Source organism: Drosophila melanogaster, chromosome 3L (assembly GCF_000001215.4).
Source record: "Drosophila melanogaster chromosome 3L".
Taxonomy (NCBI): Eukaryota; Metazoa; Arthropoda; class Insecta; order Diptera; family Drosophilidae; genus Drosophila; species Drosophila melanogaster.
The window spans coordinates 3,340,661-3,365,787 of record NT_037436.4 but is presented as its reverse complement, the minus strand read 5'-3'; the positions used below and the strand labels follow the sequence as shown (position 1 = coordinate 3,365,787).

The window sequence follows — 25,127 nt, the reverse complement described above, 5'->3', positions numbered from 1 at the left end:
TTAATTCTTATTTCTCGTATGGATATACAATCTTACCTTCATGGACTCGTCGTAGCTAAGCAGTTGCATGTTCGGCGGCAGACTGGCGTGGAAGGATATCTTGCGCACCCAGTCATTTAGAATGTCCAGCGAGGGAGCCTCGAACAGGAACTCCGATCCGTCGGGTAGTTTTAGCCTGAACACGTACTTCTTCTTCGTGTAATCATCAGCACGTTCGCATTTGGCACCGAGGATATTAACAGGTGCAGTGGCCGTCTTCTGTTGCAGGAAATCATTTTCGTCCTTAAAGAAGCACACCAACTGGCCACAGAGGACAGTGTGGAACTGCTTCCAGGATCGTACAGGAGCCTTCTTGCCGCCAGATTGCAAACCATGCTTACGCTCCAGACTGCCCTGAATCTCAACGGGTGGCAGGTCGAATCCTTCACCCTTCTGGTTCTTCCTGAAGGACTGAGCACGTCTTCTGGTGGTGAACGATGGTGTACGCTTGGCCTGCTTGGGCTGTACCTTCATGCTCTCCGCCCGCTTCACATTGGCATCCGCAGATCCGCGACGGAGTCGGTCACCGAACATGCCGCTGGAGCTGCTCTTCTGTAGAGCCAGGTGCTCGTTATCATCTCCAAATGGAGGCCTCAACTGGACTTGACTCAAGGCCGGGGACTGTGGACCACTTGTCTGAGCTGGAGTGACCATCGGCGAAGAGAAGATTGGGGTCTTCTCTTGGGACGCCGCATTCTGGCGGTGCTCGTGCTGCTTCTCCGCTCGTCTCCTCTCATCCGCCAGGCGCTGGAGCTCTCGTTGCTTAAGCTGCTCCAGGCGTTCCTTCTCCAAACGCTCCTTCTCCTGCAACTTGCTGATTTTCTCCTGCTCCAGCTGGTGACGGAATAGCTGCTCAAGCATGGTTATTCTCTTAATGGCCTGGAATTTCTCCTCCTGGGCGGCCACAGTCTTCTCAAAGTCCTCGTGCCGGCGAAGCAGATCCTCCACCTGTGGAATGGAATCTCCCAGTTTGGTATCCTTGAGTTGGGGCTCGCGACTGCTGATCCATTGCTCTAGGATTTCGGCGTCCTTCAAGAACAATTGGGTGTCCAGGTTGAGTTCGTAAATCTCACGCCGCTTGTTGAGAGTATGCTTTAGAAGTTCGTGACGCGCTTGCAGAACCTTGATCTTGTCCTCCACTTCGTGGGCAAGGAAGTGCTTTTCCTTGATCAACTGCTGACCATTGGCGGCGAACTTGGCAAAGGTTTCGTCTCTGGTGCGAATCTCCGTGTCATGATCCTTGGTGCTGGCCAGGAGAAGCTCTGCTCCCGCTACACTGTTGGCAAGTTCAGGGGCAGTGATCTTGGCCAGCATCTCGTTGATCCAGGCAATCAGATCTCGGTACTCGTCAAAGTAGGACTGCAGCTGCTCTGCCTGGCTGAGTTTGTTCTTCCTGGCGGCGGTTTTCTCCTTCAGATCCGTCCATGCCTCCACTGTCTCATCACGTTTGACTTCAATGTGCTCCTTGGCATCTGGGTAGATCTCGCCCAGTTTAGCGGCCTCGGCCAAAACCGAATCAACCTGTCCTTGGATGCCCACCAGCTCGGACTCAAAGACTTGGTGCTTTCTACCCAAGGCCTGAATGCTTTCCAAGTCCTGACCGTAGTCCTCAGAGATGAGCGAGGCGTCCTTTTCGTTAATTAGCTGAATGGTTTCGTCCGCTACGCGATCGTAGACGTGGACTTGTTTGGCTCCAGCTAAGGCATCTTGGCGAGCGTGAACCAGATCCTTGAGCTCCTCCCATAACTGCTTTGTCTCATCGCGCTTCGATTTAATGGAACTCCTATAGGGATTGTTCTCCTGGATGAGGCGATCGCCCCGCTCCAAGCACGCCTCAACCCTTGCCTCGTTGGCATTTAAGTTGGAAACGAAGGATTCAAAAGCCAGAATGAGCTGTTCCACATGCTCTACGTCCTCACCGTAATCCTCGCTAGCGGTGACGGCCATCTGGTCGCCCACCCACTCGTGCAATTCCTCCGTTTCCCGCAGGTACTCAAAGAGCTTCTTGCACTCACCAAGTCTCGACTCCCGCTCCTTAGCCAAACGGAGTAGATCCTCATACTCCTGACCCACCTGGGCATTCTTTTCCGCTATGTTGGAGCTGTCAAAGTGGTTTCTTTCAATCAAACCAGTGGCCAGTTTGGCAACCTTTTCTATCGACGGCTTAAAGGCGGTAAGTTCCCTTTGAAGGACTTCCAACTTCTTTTGGTGTCCCTGAACTGAGACCTCATCCCGGCCGTAATCACTGCTCGACAAAACCGGACGCTTCTCCCGCATCCAAGCATCCGCCTCATTGGCCTCAACGTAGAACAGCTGGCTCTCTACGGCGTCCAAAAGACGCAGACGTCTAATGGCAGCTAAGTCTCTCAACTGGACAAGCTGTTTCTGCAGCAACTCCGATTTGTATTGCAACTGCTCGCTGGCGAAGTGATTGTCCCGGATCATCTGCTGGCCTCTTTGGAGGAGCGCCTGAATCAAAGGTTCCTGCGATGTTAGTTCAGCCTCCAGAGAGTTGTGCTTCTTTTGTAGCCCTTGAACGGACAAAAGACTGGTGCCTAGATCCTGGGAACCAGCCACCAATTGCTTCTCCGCTAACCATTGAAGTTCATCCTCGGCGTCCCTCAAGAACTGCTGCAGACTCAATGAGTCCTCCAGGTTTTCCCTACGAATGCCCAAGGGCTCGTGCAAAGTGTTGTACCTACGGATACTAACGGTGGCTCTTTCGTGGATTTCATGACGCAGGAAGTGTTCCGCTTGGAAGAACTGTTCATCCTTCTGCTTCAGCTGGTCAGCCAGTTCACCATGATGGGCCACATCCGCTTCCAAGCGTTCGTGTTTCTTAAGTAAATTGCTGACAGCAGCCAAATCCTTGCCGTAATCTTCGCTACTCAACTGCAGCTCTACCTCGTCCATCCAGTTGTTGAACTCATCCACACTTCGATTGAAGGCCAACGCATCGTAGGCCTGCTGGAGCTTATCCTTTTTGGTCTGGGAAGCGCCCTTCAGCTTTAGCCAATCTCCCTCGAGCAGTTGCACCTGTTGTGCAATCTCATCCTTAGCAAAGTGATCGCCTCGGATCAGGCGTTCACCTTCGTGGATTACCGACTGGACGCGAGGGGAGTTGCTTAACAACTCGGCATCGAAGGCAGCGTGTTTCTGGATCTTACTTTGCAGATTACTCGGTTCCCGGTAGTTTTCATCCAGGGCGACCTGCAGTTTTTGCACCAGCCAACGATCAATCTCGTAGAGACTGCGCAGGAACTCCTGCAATTGGTGAGACTGTGTCAGCCTTTGCTTTCTCTCCTCAGACAGCTCAAGCAGTTTCTGCTTCCTTCTGAGGATGTATGCCAGTTTTTCCCGGATCAGATCTGCATCCTTGGGCTCACCCTCTAGAATGCTATTGGCAAACTTTTGCAAGGTGTCCACGTGATCAGCATGGAGCAGCTTCTCAAATTCATCGTGCTTCTTAAGCAGCCTTTCAACAGCCGTGTAGGAATCACCCAAATCGTCGTTGTTAAGGAAGGCCTCCTTGTTGGCGAGCCATATCTCAACCTGCTCCACTTGAGCCTTGAACAACTGCAGCTGATGGGCCTCAGTTAGATCCCTAGCCCTTTCGCTCCAGGCTTCATTTAAAGTTTGATGGAGTTCTTCCAGCACAAGGAGATACTTGCGCACATTATCCGGCTGCTGTTGCTGGGGTCTCTTGGATAACTGCTCGCCCTGTTGTTTCAGTCCAGCGAAGGCCTCCTGCCTGCCCTCGATTTCTACTTTGCGTTCCTGGTGCAGCTCCAACTGGGTCTCGCAATCGTTGATAGTGGATGGTGACTGTGTGTTGTTCATCTTTTTGATCATGTCGTTAACCCAGAGTTCCAGTTCTTTAACGTCCGACACGAACTTGTGAGCCAGGTAGGCTTCGTTTAGGATACTCTGCCTCTTAACGGACAAGGCCTGCAGATTTCCCCATGATTTGTGCAGCTCCTCCAATTTCCTCTCGATATGTTGTGCTCCACGTTCAGGATACTTTTTAATCAGGAACTCGGCAGCGGTTTCGTGCTGATCAATCTTTTGCTTAACGGCAGACATGTCTCTTTCAAGAGCCTCTTCCCTGCGGATCAGAGCTTCTACGGCAGCCAGATCTCGGCCTGTATCGGTGGAACTCATAGCCAGGGACTTCTCAGCTATTCTGTCTGCCGTGTCATCCACATCGCGATTGAACACATGAATCTCGTTGGCTCCGCCCAGCAAAGCGCGATAAGCATTGAGTGCTCCTTGCAGCTGTCGCCAGTTGTAGTTAAAGTCCTTTCGCCTCTTATCCACACTTTGTGTATCCGCTGGCACTTGGGCCTGGTTGATCAGTTTGTCGGCCAGCTGATTGATGTGCTTGACGCGCTGATCGTCTACCCTCATATCTGAGTCAACGTCGTCTAGTTTCCTCATCAGGGCATTGCAATGTTCCAAGTCCCGTCCAGTGTCACTGGCCTGCACCATCATCTCCTTGTCGCGGATCCAAGCCTCGATCTTGTCCAGCTGGCTGTTAAACTCAAGGCTGTCCTGGGCCTCTTCCAGACCTCGACCACGCTGCTCCAGCTCCGCCAGCAATCCCTGCCAGGCTTCAAGGACTATTTCGATGGCTCTCTTGATTTCCGGTGAGGACTCGTGCTGTTTGCTCAAAAGAATCACTCCTGTATCTTGAATTTCTTGGATGCGACCCTGGTTGGCAGCCACCTCGGCCTGGAAGGCCTGGTGCTTCTGTAGCTTCTTGATTTTCTCGTCCAGATTGGTCACCTCCGCATAGCTGGCGGCATCGGCTTCGAGTTTCTTTTGCTTCTCATTGATCCAGTACTTAGCTTCGGCGCAATCTCGTACGAATTTGGCATAGAGTAGAGCATCTTCCAGTTTGTAGCGACGCACGGCACACAGATCCTTGACCTTTTGGCGGCGGGCTAGGACTCCCTGAAGGATCGTTTGTATATTGGCGCTGTCGTAGTGACGCTGTTCGATTAGCTTGCGACCGTGCTCCTGAAGTAGAGACACCTTCTCCTCCTGTGTTTGAATCAATCTCTCAAACTCGTCGTGCTTCCGGATCTTGTTCTGCACATCCTCTACTGTCTGGCCGAAGTCTGAGCTACTCAGAGCCGCCTGTTGGGAGCTAGAAAGGTTGTCAATCTGCTTGGCATCGCGCAGGAAGCAGAAGAGATCGATCTTTTGCTCCAGCATTATCTTCTTTTTGTTCCAAGCAGCATGGAGTTTCTGGCGCTCATCCAACATGGCGGCACACTTCTCCTCTACATCAGCGGCGGCATAGTGGCCTGTTTGAACCATGGAGTCGCTCAATTCGTTAAGGTACCGGAACTTATCCTCTCTGGCCTCAATCTCTCCATATATGGCATCGTGTTGAATCTTCAGGGCTGTTGCTCCAGCTGCATCGCTCACATGTTCTTCTGCTTGAAGGGCAGCTCGCAGGTTTGAAGACCAAGAAACTATATCCCTGACATCTGTAAGGAAGGTCTGCAGGTCTGAGCTGGCAGCCAGTCGATCTCCGCGAGCGGTGGACCGCTCCTTAAGGTCATTCCAGGCGGCCACCACCTTATCTTGCTGTTGGGCAATTGCAGAAGCATTAGATGGGTACTTGGCTTGCAAGCGGACAGAATCCTCCACTAGAACTTGTAGCTGTGCCTCAAGAGCCACAAGGTCGTTTTCAAAGCCCTCATGCTTGCGTAGCAGTGCTAGAGCGGAGTTCAAATCTCTGCCTAGTTCTTGGGATAGCGCAGCATTCTTGTCTTGGATGCGGAACAGGGCTTCTGCAACGTCCCGATGGAAGCGGTGAATTTCGCCAGCGGCATGAAGCTTCTGCTCACGCTGGTTAAGGAGCTGGAGAAGGTTCTCCCAGGAAGTTCTATATGCAAGAGATAGAGAAATATTATTATAATCCCTATTGTAAAAATTAAACACTACTCACCTGAGTTGTTCCTGTCGCTTCTCAACCTCATTGGCATAGGGGCTCTCTGAATCGATTAACTTCTTGGCCAACAGCTCACACTGATCCACTCGATCTGCTCCGACTTCCACGCGGTGTTTAAGGTCATCGAATTTGTTCTGTAACAGCTGCAAGTGCTCAAAGTCCTGACCGTAGTCCTCCGAGGAGGCGGCCTGCTCCTGCTCCCGGATCCATTGCTCTACTTCGTCGGATTCCAGGAAGTATTCGTGCTTGTAGAGGCTCTCCATCAGGCGACCCTGTCGCTGGGAGGCCAGTTTGTGCAGGGATTTCAACATCTTCTCAATGAGCTGCTGCTTGGCGGCCAGCACCTTGCTGTCCGGATGATTGGCTGCCACCATTGCAGCGCAGCTGTGTCCCATTTCGGTTACAATTCCTGAGTATGTGTCCAGCTCCAGCTCGATGGTCTTGTGCTTGGTGAGCAACTTGGCCGCGGAATCGCGATCACGGCCATATTCCGTGGACCGCAAGACGTTGTTACGCTCACCTAGCCAGGACTCGATCTCGCCAGCGTCGAACAGATACTGCTGAGCCTTGAGGGACATGTCGAGTTTACGGGACCGTTCGCCACAATGGCGCTCCAGATCCTGCCATGCCTGCTCCAATTGCTGGCACAGGCTCTCGACTTGCTCTCGCTCCGGATGCTGTTGCGAGATCAGAGATTGACCCGCAACCAGAGCCTTATTGATCATTGGCTGATGGCCCTTGATCTCCGCCTCCAACTTCTTGTGCTTTTTGTGCAGGGATTGGGCTTGGTGCAGATTCTGACCCAATTCATTGGACTTTGCTGCCGGCAGGTGTTCGTTGATCCATTGGAACTCCGAATCCAGTTCGAAAACAAACTTGTGGTAATTCAGGCTCTCTTCCAACTTTGCTCTCCTACGCTGGGTAGGATCACGCAGATCCTTGAATCGCTGCTGCAGCTCCTTGGTTCCGGCCTCGATATTCTGGGCATTGAAGTGACCCCCGTGTGCCATGTCGTCGCCAGTTGAAACCAGTTCCGCTACCTTCTGATCCCAGATGGTGATTTCCGACTCGAGGATTTGCTGCTTGTTGATCAGGTCCTTGCAGCTGCGCAAATCGTTGCCTACATCTCCACTTCGCAGAGCAGAGTCCAGTTCATCAACCTTCTTCTTGGCATCCTCGAGGGAACGGTTATGCTCTCGCTGAGATGCGGCCTGTTCCAACTTGCGACCCTTATCCTCGGACAGGGTGAGTAGATCCTTCCACCGCTTGTTAAGATCGGCAACCCGGGATTCCACCTCAGGTACTCGATTTCCAGCTTGGACCAGGGCCTGTCCGTCCTTAGTCACATTCCTCAGCTGACCCTCGTTGGCGCGGAGTTCCCGCTCAAAAGCCTGATGCTTCTGCAACTTGCGAGGGAGATTGCTTAGGTCGCGGTAGTTCTCATCGCCTGCAATCCTCGTCTTATCTTGGAGCCACACTTTGAGGTCATCAGCCTCGGCGGCAAACTTGTGGAAATCCTTTGAAGCTTGGAGAAGGCGTTTACGCTCAAAAGCCCGATCCTTAACCGCCTTGCGCTTACCCAGCACCTGATTTCGGCGATCTCCGATACTGAAAGTTAATGGATTGGTTAGGGTTTGACCATGTTTTTAGGTTTCTACAACTTACTATTTGGAATCGTAATGATCGTTAGAAATCAGCTTGTCTGCATTATCTGAGAAGCCTTTAAGGATCTTGTCCTGAGCCATTAGGCTCTTCTCAAAGTCCAGATGACGCTTAAGAATGGCCTCCACTTCATCCAAAGAGGCCTGAAAAGAAAAATGTATGAGTTTCCAGAAAAAATTAGCCACAACCTAAAACTACTTACCCCCAGGTTATTATACTCGAGGAAGGCCTCGTGGCTCTTGGTGGTGGCATCGATCTTATCTGCCTCACGGTTGAACATTTGCAGATCGACACACTGCAGCAGCCACTTCTGCTTCTCGGCCCAGCCGCGATGAATGGCATCTTGTTCGGCCTTCAGGCGTTCGATCACAGCCACCGTCTCTGCCATGTTGGGTTTGCCATCGGACAACTGTTTGCCCAATTGAATTACCTCCACGAATTCGGTGTCATGGGCACGGATATCATCGCCCAGATCGTTGTGCTTCTTCAGCAGGTTGTTTGCAGTTTCCACATCACGAGCGGACTCATCGGCATTCAGTTGATCCTTGACGGAGTCTATCCAGGCTAGAAGGACCTTGGCACTGTTGTTAAAGACCTGCTGACCCACCTCGCTTTCGATGCGGTTGCGAAGATCACTACCACGCTGTTGCACCTGCTGCCACATATCCTGCACCTCCTGTTGGCGGGCATTCACATTGTCTTTCTCAGCAGGATAGGCGTTCTTTACCGAGTTGCCCAAGTAGGTCACCCGATTAACCTTGTCCTCCACGGGAGCCAACTCCCTTTCCAGGTTCTGATGGCGCCTTTGCAAGGCTTGAACAGTGCGGAGATCGGGAGTGATAACAGCGGTGTCCAGCTGCAACATCTTCTCGCTCATCCAAACCTTGGCTTCGTCGCAGGTGCGGTTAAAGAGTTCCACACTAGAGGCTCCTTCTAAACTCTTTTCACGCTGGGCCTTGGCATTATTGAGACGCTGCCAAATCTGGTGGATCTGGCGTTGGCGGGCGATGATCTTGTCTAGCTGCGAGTGACCCTGTCGGCGGAAGGTGTCCACAGCGCCATCGATCTCCTCAACCCTTTTCGATGCTGCCGAGAGATCTGTGATGAACTTCTCGAACTTACGCTTGGCATTGTCCACACCCTCGCCCTCGTCCGACTTGATCATGCGTTCCTTCTCCTTCATCCACTTCTCAAAGTCGTCGCACTCCCGATAAAAGCCAAACAGGTGAATGGAATCCTCCAGGAGGGCATGTCGTTTCTGGGCCATTTCCTGTAGCTCGTCGTATGTCTGGTTTATTCTCTGCTGCCGTTTCTCCACGCTATCTGCGTTCTCGTTGATGCTTTGGGTAGAGGTTCTCCTCTGGACCAGAGGCTTGGGAGCTACGCTCACAGGTTTAATTCTCTTCACGGGTACCACCTGTCGGACCAGTATGGTTTTCTTGACCTTCTGGAGGGACTTGACCTTTTCAGCTTTCGGTACAATACAGGCCACTGGGCGCGGCTCAACCTCACGAACATAGTTGGCGGGCACGAATCCCTCCACTCCATTATCCTTGCGCACACACCACCAGTCGTCGTTGGTCTTGGACTTCAATAGCATCACCTCGCCCTTGTCCATTTTCATTCCCTGTCCTTCGAAGGGAAACAGAGATTTGACATGTGGCAACATCTTTGTCTCCGTCACCTTCTTGTGCTCCAGCTTCTCCACCCACTCGTCCTCCCAAACTTCCTTGGGCACCAGGCGAGTCTCGTTCACCCACTCCTCCTGTTCCACTTCGGGCAGTTCTGGCTCTGCGGCGGAAAGTTCTAGGGTGCAAATGCCCGCCTTGATTAGCTTATCCGCCTGCTGGTTTAGATTAAGGATATCTCCGGAATAGGCATTAAGTTCACCCTGGAGATCGCGGTGACGCTGAAGCAAGGCCTGAGCAGAAGGCTCATCGTTACCATAGTCCCGGGAGTTGACCAAAGCTATCTTCTCGTTCAGCCATGATTCGGCTTCATTGGCATCGGTGTAAAATTGGTAGGCCTCTGCAGCATCTTCCAACTGGCGACGGCGCAGCTCCACTAGTGCCTCTAAGGCCTGCCAGTGTTCCGCCAGGGAATCAATCCTGCTCTGGATTTCCGAGGACCTTGGGTGCTGCTCGCCAATCAGCCTCTTGCCTGCCGTCGACATCTGACCTGATTTCGGTTTTCGTGACTTGATTTCATCCTCCAAAGCCTTGTGTTTTTGCTGTAGGGAAAGAACTGCTCGCAGATCCTTGGCGGTGATGCCAGTTTTGCAGATACGCTGCTTGTCGACCAGCCAGGACTCCTCGTTGTCGTAATCCTCCATGAAGTGGTGGAAGTTTCGAGCCTCCTCCAGGCGGGCTCTTCTCGCCGCCGAGCGTCGCAACAGTTCCGAGTACGCCTCTTCCAAATCCGCAAGGCGTTGAGCCAGCAGAGCTGCGTCCTTGTGCTCGGAGCTCTTGTAGGGCAAGGCTTGGCGATTGAAGCGCTTGAGAGTCTCTCCATAGGTGTTAACCTGGAGTTCCTGCAGCGAATGCGCCTGCAGTAGTTCTTCCACTCCCAAGAGATGGGGACCCACATCCTCGGAGGCGAACTGTTGCTGCAGTTCTCGCACTGCTTCTGTGGTGCTGGCAATTTCGCGGAGCAGGTTCATCAGGTTGCTCATCTGGGAGAGGTTGAGGCGTTGGTTTTCCAGCAGTTCCAGCAACTGGCGCCACTTTGCCATTACCTCCTGCTCTCGGCGACGCACTCGTTCTTTGCCATGGTAGTTTTCCCTGTCCAACTCCTCGGCCATGGCGGTCAAGTCATTGAATCGTTCCACACGCGCCAGGATATCTGCAGAGATAGCTTCATGCTTCTTCAGCGTGGCATCCACTTGGCGCAGGTATCGTGGATCGGACAGCACTTGGATCATCTCCTTGAGATAACCCTCACGCAGAACCGACTTCTTCTCGAACTTGTAGTTCAGCTGCTCCAGTTTCTCCTGGCGAAGGAGTTCGTCACGCAAAGCCACCTCGCGATGATGTTCGGCATACTCCAGGATCTGCCAGGCTTTCTCGATGTCATTCACGAGCTGGCCGTCCTGCGGATTATACGGTGGCTGATTCAAAGCCTTCAGCAGAGTGTTGATAGTGAAGTACAGGGCCTCGATCTCACTGCGCTCCTTGTATCTGTTGGAGGGGAGGACCATCATTAATAGATGTACTACGGGTGTAGGTGTACTCTGCGTATCCGAGCAGTGATCCGACTGAAATACAATGTATCGTTTCCGGCTGGTCATGAACCTCTACTCACTTGGGTGGCTTCTCAATGGTGCGGTACTCCTTGAAGGCCAGCAGTTCTCGCTGGATGCCCTCCAGCGAGTTGGGCAGGTCGCGTTGCTCCAGCTCCAGCGTCTTCTGGCGGATCCAGCTCAGCAGGTTTGTGGTCAGACCCTCGTACTGCATCTTCTTGCGATCTGCGTCCATTAGCTGCCCAACAATCTGCGGAGGGGTAGAAAAAGAGAGCTGGTTGAGCGACTTTCTAGGTGTAGGTCTGGACCCCACCCGAATCTGATTCCGAATCGGAATCCGAATCCAATCGGTGGCCAATCCATTGTGAAGTAGAGCGTTAACTGTGGGACACCGTTACGCTGCAGCGACTTCTAGAGACGATGGGCCTCTGCCAATGGCATCCGCATCTACCTTTATAGGCAGGTTCATAGCTGAAGCCGGGTCCGACCCTGGTTTACTTACATTTGCTATGCGCTTGCCGCTCTTCTGCTCGTTCTTCATGCGTGCAAAGGTGTGATAGTAGGAGGCCACATAGGTCAAGATCGACTTCTCATCGGGACGGGCCGAGTCAATGTCTTCCGCATCGAGCAGGCTAAAAGGGGGGCGAACAAATTACAATTAATTTTATTGACATATTTTTTATAATTTACAAAATTCTGACCTGGGAATGCCCAATTCGTTGGCGGCCGTGTCAAAGGCATGGTTAAGGTTGTCCAGGTTGGAGTTCTTCGAATTGACAATCGTACTGTACTCAAACAGATCGGGACGGTGCGAGTGGATGAGCGCATTGAAGCCCAAGCCGGAGCGCCAGGAGTTGGTGAAGTCGGTGATGTTGACGCCCGGATAGCCATGCGTCTTGCGCTGGCACCACAGGAGCAGTGCATCTTTGGCGGAACGCTTCTCGCTGGACTCGTTCTCCTCATCCTAAGTGAAACGAATTGGAATTATAAATTAAGCACTTTTGCTATGTGACTTGCGAAGGGACAACTTACCACATCGATTTCAATTTCCTGAATCTGAAACCGCAGAATGATGGTCCAGATAAGACCGAGAATGAGACGGGGGTTGCCATCGACGATGTCCTCAGCACCAATGGACTCCAGACGGACCTAAGACGAAAGAAACCATCATGCATTATTTCCATTCTCCACTCCACACTATCTCTTCTGCATTTCTTTCAGTTCCCGTTTGGTGAATGGAGTGGGTAAGCTGCGTATTGGGTTACCAAGAGTTCCACATCCCACAGATGCCGATACATTCGAACTGGGTCTGCGCCTGTCCAGCAAGACACGCTTTATCAGGTGGAGGTGCTTGACCCCCGGTGGGTTCATGTGGGTCGCTCGCCTGCCATTTGCATTTATAGTGGGTCAGGGCGCGGACAGGTAACGCGCACGATAATCCCAGCGAGGAAAGCATAAGTTACTAGCTGATACCGATCTAAATCGCATTATCATAGCTACAAAGTGGCCAGCGGTTGGCTGCTGATTTATGTCCAGGTGGAAAATTGAGATGGAGAGCTCTCGTCTGCAGACCATTTAGCATTTACTAAAAACTAGTTTACGAATTAGAATTTTAAGAACCAATTACGGCTTCTTTTTAAATTCATAGCAGATAAAGGGGAATCTGGAGGTGGGTTAATCATAGATTTATGATCGATTTTGTGCATATTTATAGGAATTTAAATAGTATTGTCAAAATCATAAATTATATATACATTTATAATTTATGTATGGCAGATTATCGTTTTTAATAGTTCATAAGAAGGCAGTAAGCTAACTTTATTCCTATTCCCCGACAAACCGTTTGCTTTAATAGACTCGTTCCGAGTTATTCTGGTACATTAATGTTTAGTAGGGAGCTACGCCTTTTGGTTCTCCTAATGGCGACTGGAAATTCCAAGAGTCGTGCTCCGCTAAACGCTTCAATGAGTCCCCAAGGGATCCTCCATCGAATGCTCGCTTGTGCGTAAATCTTTCGCTCGGGCTTCTTTCAAGCCTAAACACCAATTAAAATGCACTCAATACCCGTGTCACACACAAAAGACAAGCCCGAAAAACAAATGAAATACGAAATGGAATGAAATGAAATGGTGAAAAGTAAAACCGAAAACTTTCACTGCTTCGCCGCTTAAGAAACAAAGTGAATTAGTTGGACAGTGGGACAATTTGATGCGTTTTAATTGCTTCTAATTAGATTAGACCAGAGGCACCTGACTAGCCAGAAGATTCGAAACTATGTCGCACGCTAAGCTCCCACTTTGCTCAATTAAAATCAAATGCGCACGAGAGGTGCAAAGAAAGTACACATGTATAGTATGAGCGCGGCAGTGGAAAATGTGCCAAGCGCAACAAAGTGAAGTGAAGTCAAGGAAAAAATGCATTAGAAAGTATGCAAATATTTCAGATATTGCCAAGAAAACGCGGTGCCCAGGCTAGGTAATTAAATATATACTTTTTCGCCATGTCTTGACGTCGCCTCACACTTCCCGCTTCCCCGAGATCCGAAATCCCGACTCCAACAGCCAGATCCGTGCACCTCATATGGCAAACAAAGCACGCAATGGCCACGCGCAGCTGCGCAGGCGCGACTTGCACTTTCTACAAATGCGTAGAGAGCTTTACACTCTCCAGTCTTCAGTCTTCGGTCTTTGGTCTTCCAGCAACTGCAACGCCTTCACTCCCTTCACTCGCCGCCATTTATGTGGCATATCTCACCTTGGTGTGCAAGAATGCCAGACTCTTGTTGACATTTTCGATTTTATGGACGCGCATGCGTCCGCTGTTCGGCTTGCCCAGTTTCTCCGACGATATGATCTCCAGCAGCTTCAGCAGCTTGATGCCATCGGCCAGGTCTGTGAATAGGTCTTCGACCTCCATTTTGGCCTACAAAGAAGACGATAAGCCCAAATGTGAGTTGCATTCATAAATTGGTGGGGCCATAAAAGTTTCTTCCAATCAAAATTTCAAGTGAATGTATAATTTCGAATGTCATATACATATGGCGCTTTCATTTGAATACATCACTTTGATCGAGAAATTATAGTATTTAAACAATGAAAACTTTATGTGCTTAGCAAAACAAAGCATTTCTTTCATTTGTACTTTATAGTAATTAAATTACAAGTATTGGGAGTGATGAGTGACTCAAGTAGTTTACACACCTTGATCAGAAACGAGTTCATCCATTTTGTGAATGTCTTCTTCTGGATGTGCAAGCGCTCCTCCTGCAGCGTTTTGATCCGCTCGTTCTCGAACTTGATGATGCCGTCCCGCTGGGTCATGTTGGCGGAGTTGCGATTGGAAGGCGTCGGTGTCTGCAGCGCGGAGTAGCCTCCCGGCTCATATTGTGATGCTAAGTGGGGGGAAGGGAGGAGGAACAAAAATCTCGGATTAGTTCGAAGTCATATAAATGCAACGCGAAACGTTTAGGCTTAGTGTTTGTTTTGATTTTTTTTCATTTTTTTTGTATTTTTTTCCAGGAAAGAGAAATGGGCAAACCACCTGACAACAGACCAAAATCAATAATGGGCATAGGGAAAATAGAGGAAAAATACGAAAGGTATGTGGCAGAGATAGGGAAAGCACGACCGTGACGTACGAACCTATTGATTTAGAGATAACGAGTTATCGCCAACATAATTGCCTCTATAAAAAAATCCCTGGCTAAAGTTAGAACCACATTCCAAGGCAGTTTATTTGTAGTCTTTCGATTATGTCAAACGTAATTCCTAATTTTAAATCATTCCATCAGTGGGTTCCCATAATGTCAAAGATTACCAACGGGTATTTCAAACGAAGAACCAACAATCACTTTTTATTCGAACGCCTCATCACGTACTTTTGTTTTCTAGACCCGTTAAGATAAGCCATGTGTCGATTGGCGTTTCACATTTAGATCTTAGCTGAACAAAATTGTGAACACCTTTTTGAGTAAGCTTGATAGTGAATTTTAAAATATAGTGAAAGATTTTTAAGATGTAGAAATTAGCAATCTGTTGCTTTATTTCAAGTAACTTTACCTCATGAAAGAGTAAGGTATCTTTAAATTTCTTTTGCTAACAAGTGTAAGATAATTTCAACTCTACCAACTATAAACAAACCAAGCTGTGACCAACTTTCCAACCCAGTAGATATACCCCCAGCTAGCGTATCGAAATCAAAACAGTCGCTGCCCAGCGATAGTGGTTCTGCGAGCTTATCTGTCGACTGCCAAAATTACTTCATACCTATGGAAAATGCTTCACGACTTTGTTACTTTTTTTTTATCAACGGTTCGTTTTACGTAATACTGGACAAGAGAATATGTTAAAAAGTGAACAAAATTGGAGCGGAAACTGCAGAAAGCGAAACCATTTTTCTAGGCCGTTGACTCATTTGCCAAATATTTGCGCTCTTATCAACCAAATATGAAGTTCCACCCAACTGAGATAGATAAGAGCAGGTTACTTTCGTTTCGGGATTGTATAATGATCGCGAGCTTCCAGGGGAAAAGTTCAAGTTCAGAAACCTACCCAACGATTGGCGTTCGTAGGATATATATCGGCGATACTCGTTGCGCGAGAAATTCGAGCGCAGAACACTATTGTACTCCATGGCCTTTGATCAGTGATTTCTAGGGTGTTTCTCAAGATATCCGGGCTTTCAGCACCGAGTGCCGTTCCTTAAAGCTAATCTTTCGTTTTTTATTTCTATTTTGTATTTCGACACTAAGTTTCGTTCCTACGGTCAGATGTTCGCAGAGCCCGCGCCGTTTGGTCACTAAAAACAATGTGTGCCCAACATTTTGCACGCCCCAAAAATGTAGAGTGGGGGAAAGCTTCCTCCCCCTCTTGGCTCTGTTTATCAGATGAATTAAAAGCCAAATGCCAAGAGTGGCAACAAAAATGCTTCAACTGGCCTATGGTGAATTCCCTTTATCGCACGAGCTGATAGCAGTATGAGAAAACGGTTAAGGTATCTGAAAATCCTTGCCTTGACAAACAGCCAATAGACCCTGTCGGCTTATCTTATCGGTCCATAAATCCCGCATACCTCGGACATATGTTTTTCGGAATAAATACATATATATAGAGGGGAATGCACTTCCAATATCAAGTTATTTATGGCGCCCTATCAGATTCCGCAGACTAATGAATGGGCCATTTAGAATAGCTGCCAAATTCGATCATTCCCAATGACATCATGCCAAAGAGTTATAATCTGCTGTCTACTCGGGTCGGGTGTCATAACTCCGCTAATAGATCATTTACTATACATATGTGCCGCCAATGGCGTTGAGGTCACCTGGAAGGCATTCGCGGCTAATTGGCAAACAGAACACTTCGCTTTCGCAAATAGAAAAATCAATTAAAAAGAGGTGAAAACTAAACAATAAAAAACCAACAACACCAGTGTGACAATAAACTTTACCATACCGCGATAACGTTCGACGCTTATCATTATCGAGTGGCAAACAAAACCTAGAAAATGCAGAGTGCGGCATAACTTTAGGCTTAGCAGGAAAAGCAATTAAAACTGTGCCTCCTTGATCCCCAAAATAGAACGCATCCCCCAACTCACATACAGCTGTCTTTGGCCATAAACTATTTATACAACTAAAGTCGCCGGAAAAGGACGGCAGAGGCAAAGTCAGGGGCAAATGCGAACCGAGGCTCGAATTCCGGGCATCCTGTTTACTTCAATTGTGATACAACATGGTAGCACAGCACATGCGCGGCAGCTGGGAGCAGGAACACTCGGATTCCGCGCCTCTTTCTATTTATAAACCACCACACTTCACTCATCGCAAACACTTTGAAAACGATTTTTATAGATTTTCAACTTCTTCGGTGTTCTCTAGATCTTGTGTGTTCCACATACACGGTTAGCTAATGAACAAGGCGTGCAACAACCTCGGAGTTGTGTAAGAATTTGCATAAATCAATAAACATTTAGCATTTTGTATGCTTAATTTTTATGGCCCATACGCTAAGTCACACATATCATTTAGCAAATCCCGAATTAAATGATACTTTAAAGTATATCAAAAAGAAGTTAGGCATCTTTTTTTGGCAACCTTTTTCTACTCAGATAACATCCGAGGTAGTTACCGATTTTAATTACTTTTGCGTGAGTGATGGCATATGTCTGATAAAAGCGTAGTTTTTCAGCCATCTCCGCTTTGAACCGAAAATAATGAGACCTATAGCTCGGCAAATTAGGGAATTGGTGGTCTTTGTTGTCAAAAATTTCTACGCATAAAATTACCTCATCAGTGGCTGGAAATTAAAATTCAGTTTTGGCCTCAGTCGAAAAGAAGAATACAGATTGACACAACACAACAAGTAGAAACCCACAGTGATATAAATTCTTTTGTTTGTGCCTGGCATGCTAAACAATTTTTTAAAATCAACGAGAGAAAATAACAAACAATTTCAAAGAGAAAACAGCTAAGCTGGAGACGAAAGAGCCACAGACTTGGATTTAATTTAAACAATAGATCTAAACTGGAAATGATCTATAGAGTTACGTTTTTATTCTGCTAAAGTTGAACAGAGACTTATGATACTCTTAACTTAATATGAGATAGATAGATGAACAGAAATATATCTATCTTCACTCTTTTCTCATCAATAAATTCAAATATTACCCCAACTCCATTAAAAGCCAAATTATTGGGTGGAGCTTCGAATGATTACCAAACATTTTGGCTGATTATTGTCTCATAGCGATACAAATGCCAAAGAAATATTACATAGCTCGTCGATTGCTTTCATGGCTCTTGGTTGCCTTTTGCTTTTGTTGAAATCGAAATTGTTTATAGAGAGCTTCACTCCGCTCATGTTTTTTTTTTTTTTTTTTAACTTGCCTGGTACGATCGGACGTGTGTTGCCGTCCATATCTATGTGTCTATGTGATGTGCCCCAAAAGTTATTTGCGAAAATTAGTCAATGTTGAGCCACACTCAAAAGCCCCCAGCTCCTCGTGGCCATTGCCTTTATTATTGCTTTTTGGCATTTGGTCACGCCCCCCGGAGGGGCTGTACCACATACGATGCGATAGACACACAAAATACACCCGCAACCCATGTTGTTTTGATGACATCATCGTACCTCGAATCTGAGTTTGATTCAAAGCCCCAAAAATTCGTTATATTCTTCAGGGTTCTGCGCATGCGCCACCGGCTACCGAATTCGAATTGGTTTTCTCCCTGCCTTCGTGAGTTCTTTTTATTTGGGATTTGATTATGCAAATGCTAGATTCGTTTATTTGGGGCGCCGCTTCAGCGGTTTTAACTGATTTTTCAGTGAGACTTTGGCAATGAAAACCGTTTTCAATTGACGCTTTTCAACGGTTTTTCAGCGCTTTTCTCCGTGCTGGGAAAATCCATCGAGCCATGATTAGAATCCAAAAATTAAATAGTCAAGCGATGACATCACTTTTTAACGAATAGAAATCTCCGGGGACAAAAGAAGCAAATGAAGATGACAACGGGTGGGATTTATAGAGATTCCATAGATATAGCACAAATTCCTCGAAACAAATTTCTCTAAATTCATCCTTTGAGCACAATGAAAATCAATTAAAAATGAAATACGCAGGGCGGTTCCAAATACATAATAAATTTTAATCGATTGGAGATGCGAATCAACGAAAGATCCATTAATTTTGCGACCAAGGAGGAACTAGGCACGCGTCTTCATTTAATTGTGGTGTAATTAAGATTCGATATGGCGGATATAGGCCCATTAAACCAGATGGTTTCTGTAACAGTTGAGAGGAGCTAAGGAACAGGTTTCCAAGAAGCTATGAACTTTGATTGATTTCCTTTGATTGGTGGGAAGTGCCAGGCAATTATGGATTTCGCAGATCCAGGGGCGTTAAGTGTGACTAAATCGCTTTGATTGATTATCTACAACAGTATTCTAAGATTTTGAGATACAAACTACAAACGTATAAGCGGAAACAGACCATGTAACTCGATAATTACACTGAACAATCAAACCGAAGTTCGTTAATCTCTTATGGGAAAACTGGAAACTTTCACTTGAATGACACAAAGAAAATTGTCGAAAGCCAGCAGAAACTTTCAAACTATTCAAAAGTCGAGGCTAAGCTGTTCTACCAATTGTATTTCTGTTTGTTTTCTTTCCCAAAAAAAGCTGGTTTCTGATTAATTAGTTTCATCTACCCACTTCCCATTCGAATAGCGCCAAAAATATGACTTAATCGCAGATGATTTGCATATGGGGGAGACTCAATAAAAGCCGCCACACGTGTGAACCCAAAATTTTAAGCTCAACGAAGTTTGAGTCATCGAAGTGATATCTGGTTGTATAGTATATATTGTATATATAGTACATAAGTATATAAGCCAGCACTCATGACAAACACGTACCACTCACGACTAAGTCCAATATTTGCACAACAATCTAACACTTAGCTGGGGATTTAAGCTATTTCCGGCGCGTTTCGCAGGAAGTTTCCAAAAGTATTTCGCCTTATCGATTCAGTTTCGGTCGGGTTATTTTCCCTCAGAGTTCAGTGGGGTAAGGTCGCTCCTATCGGCAACAACCCTCGCAACGTTTTACTTTTAATTAAAGTGTACGACCAAACGGCAAACGGCAATCATATGATCATCTGACATGAGGGAAAACAATTCAATTTCATTTTTGACAGCCGGAGACCCGAAAATGTCACGAAAACAATCTAGTCATAACTCATATCTTAAACATCTATTTCAAAGAACCTAATTGAAATTGAAATCATGTGAGAAGCCCTTGGCGGGGAGTTTTACCCATTGAATTTTTAATTGGCTAAGCCTGAGAATCGAGAGACAACAAATGTTTACTCAAGTGTCGGGCCATAAAAATAAAATCGTCATCGAAAAAGAAATATAAATTTGTTACATTAAGGGGGGATGGGAATATAAATTTGAAAGTTCTGGGCCATCACAGTTGTTTAACATCGCTGATAGTGTATGATCGTTCATAATATATGACTTTTAAATGAGTATCAAACGATTTTGATGTGTTTTTTACGAGCCACGAACTCAGTCAGATATGGGTTTGTTATTTCAGACAGCCCAAAAATAAAACTGCATTCCGACTTCAAAAAGCACGTTGCGCAAAACCACAGACCGAAATCGGGCAGCAAAAAGTCAAGTTTACAATTACACGACAAAAATTCAAATTCGATGACGTTATAAGCACATTGGAGAATACTTTTTTATACGTTTTTGCGGTTTTGTGTGCAAACATTTCATGCATAATTTTACTCTCGAGTGCTTTCTGAAGAGCCCTCGAGAAGAGAGGTCTTCGCATAAAAATAGCAATAGCTTGGGATGGCTTATTAAGAGAGATCGAGGGTTCTTCCCAAAGGGTCTCAAAGTCCCCTCTTCTCCCACTAACTCTATGAAATAAGTTTGGCTTTCTTCAATAAAATCGCAAAGCTTATTGAGCAGAAAAATTTAACTCCGTCTCTTACAATTTTCTTGCAATTGAGATTTTATTTTAATCCCTAAAATATAGAGATAGGTAAAATATAATCTCAAAGCCTTGTGCACTGCAGACATGAAAGTAAAATTTTCCTGATCGGATAATAGGATTTTATAGTAATCTGAATGCTACTTTTGGCCATTGAAAAAGCTCTCTCCCAACCAACATTTCCCAAACTTGTAGATAGCTTATCATAACAATTTGGCTACCATATTTCATGGTAATCCCCAGACGCAAATCTACTTTGCACATTCCTCTAATTTAATCCAAGTGCCCTGGGGAATTCTCTGCGGATCCGAATCTGCCGGGTGGCCAAGTGAAGGAATGCGAAACTCGTTTCTGCCTTGCGGCATATGCAAATTCTCATTGGCAACTCGCTGATGAAGACTTTGCTGGTTGTTGCCCGGCGCGTCATAATCAAAATCGCAAATATGGAATATGGAAAAATGGGAAATAAAGATCATAAGACTTCACGCTACAATGCTAAACAGTCGCAGCAGACACATATTTTTTTTTTCGGTCGGAAACCGGTAAAAATTACAACAAACAGAACCCCAAAGAAGAGCAGACTTCTGGAGAATATCTTGTTTGGAAAGCTCCACGTAGCCGTTCAACTTCCCCCCATTTTTTTTCGCCGCTTTCCGTTCATAACTTTTGGATTGTCTGATGTCAGCGTTAAAGTAAATATTTTCTTATTTAAGCGTGTAATTTTATTTTCAGTCGACGCGGGAACATAACCTTTTAGCCATTTTTCGTCGACTTGGTTTAAAATATAGTGTTATATAAGCGATCTCAAGGTTACGCGGCCTGCTTTTTGCTGCATGCAAATGTAAAACATTCTGTAACCCACCAGTCACGACTATAATACCGCTCGATCATCGGACTCCGAGCTGATCTGCGTTCCCAGCTAATTAATATGACAAGACACAGTCACTATTCTCGGAATTTTTTAGTTATAGTAGAGCTTCGATGGTTGGAAAACTCTAAAAAAAAAGTCTTCGATTGGGCCAACATAAGACTTTTACTCCAAGATTGTTTCTTATATATATTTATTAAATCAATAGCATTAGCCTTATGATTTAGTTGTTTATAGCTCAGCTAGCCTGTAAAACTAGTCTCTATTTTCTCACAGACTTAAAAGTCTGACTCATTCCGAGCTCTGACATCATGGAGCTGTTTTCATCGATTCCTGCATATAAGCAAAGTGCATTTAATCAGTTTTTATCGCAAGTTCGACAGTTGATAACTACCGTGGGGCTCTATCTGTACTATCGGCACTATCACCTTACAGATAGCTTCTATTGAAAAAGTCCACCGCGTGGGCCATAAACTTAGTGAATCGCCGAAGAAAGTCATAAATTGCACGGACAAATTATATTTAGACAAGTCACCTTTTTCCGTTCGCCTTCGAGGCCCCATTAGCAGTTGGCATTTCAGTTAGCCACTTCAGTAATTTACTCAAGGCATTTCATTTGTGTCATCATCATCATCCGAAGTCTTTAGCTCAAAATGGCTTAACTGGTTGGCTTTAACTGATCGCTTAGCCGGACAAATTCATGTGAAAGAACTGGAACGCATAAAGCTCATAACATAAATAACAGCACAACTCACGCACTCACGAAAATCCGAGGAGAAAGAACCATTTATAAAGTACGCCAAGGAATGCCGAAGTGAAAGAAGAACAGCCGGGCCAAGCCAAGTCAAAGCCAAAACCCAAAGCCTCTAGCAAGGTAAGACGCGAGTACCGCCTCGAACCGGGCTCAAAAGCCCAAGAAGAGGAGGGCTCAGGACGTACAGTGCAAAAAAACGGGGATATGTTTATTAAGATTCCACAATCAATCAATGCCTTTTATATGCCAAAAAACAATTACTATGATCAAGTAATGGGATTTCCTTCAATATAACATTAATAAAGATATTAACTAACGTACATATTTCTATGAGATCGTTTTATTCTTATCTTAAGCTTACACGTTTAATAAATCTGATCTTATGACTACAGAACTTACTACTTATATTTATTGAAAGATCTTGAATTACTTTATTGGTTTTGTTTTTTATTTTTTTTTTTAAATTACCACAATATTTTGTCCAGTGTCTTTTGACAGCCTTCACAGCTGTGCTTTTGGGCCGCTTAAATATTTGGCATTTCTGCTTTGGCTCTGTTACGCTTTTTGATTCCGATCGATTGTACGCAGCGAGGTATGCAAACCAGAGTAGCGAGGTTGCTTTTCGGTGGAAAGACAGGGGAGCCCAGAAACAATTTACGAGTACGAGTACGAGCACACATGCGCATTGTTCTTCGGGAACCCAGCTGCATGGGCACTAAAATGCGAAATCAATGCCCCACCACCGAGAGCATGGTAAAGTGGGGAATACTCGGGGAATGACCATCACCCATCAACCATCAACCATCAGTCATCAACACCTTCTGGTTGGCTTGAAGAAATGGCCAAAAACATCGACAACCGTTGCACCACAAACACAAAAAGCCAACAGGCCAAGAACCAGCGGCGCTTTTATGGCTTCATCTATTTATCGTTGGTAACGACGCGATGACATCCCTTGATAGTTTTCACAAGCTCATTGGCTCCTCACCTTATATGCCCCGCATACCCCTTATACCAAAAGAAAAGAAAAAAAAAAGCGTAATGAAAACCCAGACAAAGGAGAAGAAATAATTACAGCACAGAGTACGAAATTCTACCTCTTCCAGTCAGCGGAAACAAAGTGCGCAAAATGTAATTAATTGCCACAGGCCCTCGGCCCAAAAGGCAAAATTCATATGCAGCCACAGTGCGGTTCGCAACTGTAAAGCTAACTGGGGTTCTGCTGTTGGCGATGATATCACACAATAAAGAAGACAGGATGAAGTCATTTGTAGGCAGAAGTCACAATAGCTTAAACTTTGCAGATTTAGACAAACGAAACAAACACCTTTAGGAAGTCTTTGATGTGATGCAACTATACAAACGATATATATTCACTTGAAGCACTGTCTCCATAAGCATTAAAAGATCTAAAGACTCCAAGGGTCTTTGCAGCTCTCACGCTGCTCCTTTGATGAATGAAACTTTTTGTTTGTTTGTTTGACTTTGCTCGGCTGTTTGTTGATCTTTCTCGCAACTAATAAGCTAAATATTTTGATTGGACCCGTGGCCGTAAAAACAAGAAGAATTCAATGCGAAGAGAATCGCGAATCTCACTCAATTAAATTTGGCATTGTCTTTACGTTTTCGGGTGGAAGTTCCTCCGATTTCGGACTCTCTCGCTTGATTGGCAAATTGCTCAGATTTAAGCGCCCAGTCCAAGGCTATATTTAATGTTTCTTTCTTTTTTGTTTTCTGCTGATAAGATTTCTATTCCTACGCTACTGGTCGAGCCAAGCAAAAAAAAACTGAAAAACTATTGGCTAACCGGAATTCCGACCACTTCCGCTGGATAAGTCGGGTTCCATTGAGCTCGAGCGCCGAAACCGAAGCCACTCGCTGCGCCAAACACTTGACTGGATTAGCCAAATTCCACAGACTCGCCAAAAACTCCAAAAAAACAAAAAAAAAAAACAAAAAGCTAGACGGCTTCATAATAAATAAGCTTAAATGCGAACAACCTGCTGGCAATTGTTTATGGCCCAGGTCCGCAAACTCGAAAGCCAGGCCAAAACAAAGACCAAATCTTCGGGGCCTTTTCAGCTGCCAGCCGAGTGAAAGAGAGCCACCTCTTTGCCGCGAAATTTCACCTGGCAGAAAGGAAGGCAAGAGCAGGTTTCAAGGTTGCCAGTGCGATCCCCTCCTATCGCCTCCACGATGCGAAATAATGGCACCCAGGTGGCACCAATTCGCTCTGGCATCGGAGTAAAACACAATGAAACCCGACAATCATAACCCTGAGCATAAATGATGATCTGTCAATTATATTGATATCTGATATCTGAAGCGAAGGAGCTCTAAAATCATTAAGATACTTAAATGCTGCCACCTTGAAATTGAATTCTTGAAATGCCAATGCTCGTTTCAAAATGCCAGTAAGTTCACAGATTAGTAAAGCCTAGCTATTACTTTTATTCAGCAGGTACTGTAATATTTAAAAAATTTACCAAACAATCTGCAATGCATATATACTCATATGAGGCAAGAATTAACGATCCTGCACTTTGAACTTTGGCTGGGAACCGATCTCGGTAATCGCCTAGCCACATAGTAACGACTAACGAAATTCCGCCAAGCCTCGACGTTCCCAAGAAAATAAATAATTTGCCTCTGAAGCGTTTTGTGTGGGCACATTTCCTGCGTTATTTATTGTTGTGCGAGGGACCCTGGTGATAAGCACTTTGGTCTGGGCAGATTTTTGGCCAACTCGGTCGACAGACTGCGACTTACAAGACCGAAATGAGAAAAAGAAAGCAAACCGCGAGTGCGAGTACAAAATACGAAGTAAAATAAATATAAAAAAAAAACAAGACCAGAAGAAAACCAGTTCCTGAGCAAGTTTACTTTTAGTTGTTGTTACTGGCTTATAGCCTTGAATGTGCATTTCACGTTGTTGCTGGTTTTCAGTTTTTGGTTTTTGGCGCGCGCTCAGGAAAACATTAAAACTGGTTGGAAGTCTTGAAGCTGGCCAAGTTTTCCCAAACCTCCAAAACTAAGAAAACCGCACAATTGATAGACAAGTGAAATGGGCAGCCAAAGAGAGCGAGAAATTCTCTTGTACA

The 25,127-nt window shown here is 46.1% G+C and overlaps 1 protein-coding gene across 7 annotated transcripts in view; it reads right to left on the bottom strand.

Annotated features, from left to right (window-relative positions):
- The window catches only part of kst (karst), a 31,274-nt gene that overhangs the window by 2,346 nt on the left and 3,801 nt on the right, over positions 1–25,127 (bottom strand). For 5 of the 7 annotated variants that reach the window (NM_001202112.2, NM_001274439.1, NM_206265.3 and 2 more), the window contains 10 exons: positions 14,102–14,292; positions 13,656–13,823; positions 11,934–12,050; positions 11,603–11,865; positions 11,404–11,533; positions 10,964–11,151; positions 7,866–10,839; positions 7,667–7,806; positions 5,999–7,609; positions 37–5,935 (listed from right to left, as the gene is read on the bottom strand). In NM_001202112.2, coding sequence (NP_001189041.1) covers positions 37–5,935; positions 5,999–7,609; positions 7,667–7,806; positions 7,866–10,839; positions 10,964–11,151; positions 11,404–11,533; positions 11,603–11,865; positions 11,934–12,050; positions 13,656–13,823; positions 14,102–14,221 — 11,610 coding nt within the window. In that variant the 5' untranslated portion in view covers positions 14,222–14,292. Of the gene's footprint in view, positions 1–36; positions 5,936–5,998; positions 7,610–7,666; positions 7,807–7,865; positions 10,840–10,963; positions 11,152–11,403; positions 11,534–11,602; positions 11,866–11,933; positions 12,051–13,655; positions 13,824–14,101; positions 14,293–15,451; positions 15,681–25,127 lie in introns of those variants that run through there. The other 2 variants (NM_001104022.3, NM_001274438.1) reach the window with 1 other exon arrangement.